General features: G+C 41.2%; 1 protein-coding gene across 1 annotated transcript; it reads right to left on the bottom strand.

The window, feature by feature from the left end:
* Positions 1-552: 552 nt before the first annotated feature.
* LOC127122085 (uncharacterized) lies at positions 553-1,497 on the bottom strand. Its single transcript, XM_051052492.1, has one exon. The coding sequence runs from the start codon at positions 1,495-1,497 to the stop codon at positions 553-555; it is 945 nt and encodes a 314-aa protein (XP_050908449.1).
* Positions 1,498-1,848: the final 351 nt, after the last annotated feature.

The raw sequence follows: 1,848 nt of genomic DNA, 5'->3' as shown, positions 1-1,848 counted from the left end.
ATCAAATTTATCTGGTCGAGTCGAGTCTGAATCCACTCATCTTCATCCAAGCCTGCATCCTTCATGATTCTTAAGGAAGGGATCTGAACTTCAATGGGCAGAACTGCTTCCATACCATAGACTAAGGAGAATGGGGTTGCCCCTGTTGAAGTACGTATTGTAGTACGATAACCATGAAGATCAAATGGTAACATCTCGTGCCAATCCTTGTAAGTAACAGTCATCTTTTGTAGAATCTTCTTAATGTTCTTATTAGCAGCTTCTACTGCCCCATTCATCTTCGGACGATACGGAGAAGAGTTGTGATGCTTAATCTTGAACTGCATGCAGAGATCAGTAATCATGGTATTGTTCAGATTAGAGCCATTGTCTGTGATAATCCTTTCAGGGATGCCATACCTACATATGAGATTATTCTTAATGAATCGAGCCACAACATTCTTGGTAACATATGCGAATGAGGTTGCCTCTACCCACTTTGTAAAGTAATCAATAGAAACTAGGATGAAACGATGCCCATTAGAAGCAGTAGGCTTGATCTCACCAATCATATCAATGCCCCACCATGGCAAAAGGCCAAGGAGCAGTCAACACTTTTAATGGAGCCGGAGGTATATGCACTTTATCAGCATAGATTTGACACTTGTGACATGTCCTGGAATGTTGATAGCAGTCAGCTTCCATGGTAGACCAATAGTATCCTGCTCTCAATATCTTCTTTGTCATAGTATGACCACTAGAATGAGTGCCAAAAATCCCATCATGCATGTCTTCCATAATCTCTATTGCTTCCTTCTTATCCACACAACGAAGCAAAGTTGAATCATGATTGCGTTTGTACAAAATTCCATTACTCAAGAAGAACTTAGCAGAAAACCTCCTCAGAAACTTCTTATCTTTGACAGATGCCCCTTCAGGGAACTCCTGAGTTTCAAGATATATTTTTACTTCATAGAACCAAGGCTTTTCCTCTCCTCCTTCAGTATCAATCTCATTGCAGTATGCAGGCTTCTCAAATCTATCAATAGTAATCTTGGGAGCTTCATCATCCCAGCTAATCTCAAACATAGATGCCATGGTGGCTAATGCATCTGCCAACTGATTCTCTCCTCGTGGAATGTGTCCAAAGGTAATCTCTTCAAAATGTGGGATCAAAGACAGCACATGCACTCTGTAGGGAATAAGATTTTCATGCTTGGCATCCCAATCTCCTTTAATCTGACTCACTACCAGGGCTGAATCTCCATATACGTCCAGGAACTGAATTTTCATATCAATGGCAGCTTTGATGCCCAGGATACATGCCTCATACTCAGCCATGTTATTGGTACAATAGAAACAAAGTCTTGCAGTAATCGGGGTATGACAACCTTCAGGGGAAATGATCACAACACCAACATCATTACCAAGCGCATTAGAAGCTCCATCAAAAACCATAGTCCATCGGGACCCTTGTTCAGGTCCGTCATATTGTCCAGGTTCTTTGGTAATAATCATAATGTCTTCATCGGGGAATTCAAAACTCATTGACTGATAATCATCCACTGCCTGATGAGCCAAATGATCAGCTACAACACTTCCTTTAATGGCCTTCTGAGTAGTGTACTGTATATCATATTCTGTTAAGATCATTTGCCATCTCGCTATTCGTCCGGAGAGAGCAGGTTTCTCGAATATGTACTTGATTGGATCCATCTTCGAAATCAATAAGGTAGTATGAGTCAACATATACTGTCTTAGTCGGCGAGCAGCCCATGCCAAAGCGCAGCAAGTTTTCTCGAGCAGTGAGTATCTTGTTTCACAGTCGGTAAACTTTTTGCTAAGGTAGTATATTGCCTGTTCTTTTAG

The sequence above is a fragment of the Lathyrus oleraceus genome, chromosome 2 (genome assembly GCF_024323335.1).
Source record: "Lathyrus oleraceus cultivar Zhongwan6 chromosome 2, CAAS_Psat_ZW6_1.0, whole genome shotgun sequence".
Classification (NCBI taxonomy): domain Eukaryota; kingdom Viridiplantae; phylum Streptophyta; class Magnoliopsida; order Fabales; family Fabaceae; genus Lathyrus; species Lathyrus oleraceus.
The sequence above is the reverse complement of the archived record's forward strand: the minus strand, read 5'-3'. Positions and strand labels throughout refer to the sequence as shown.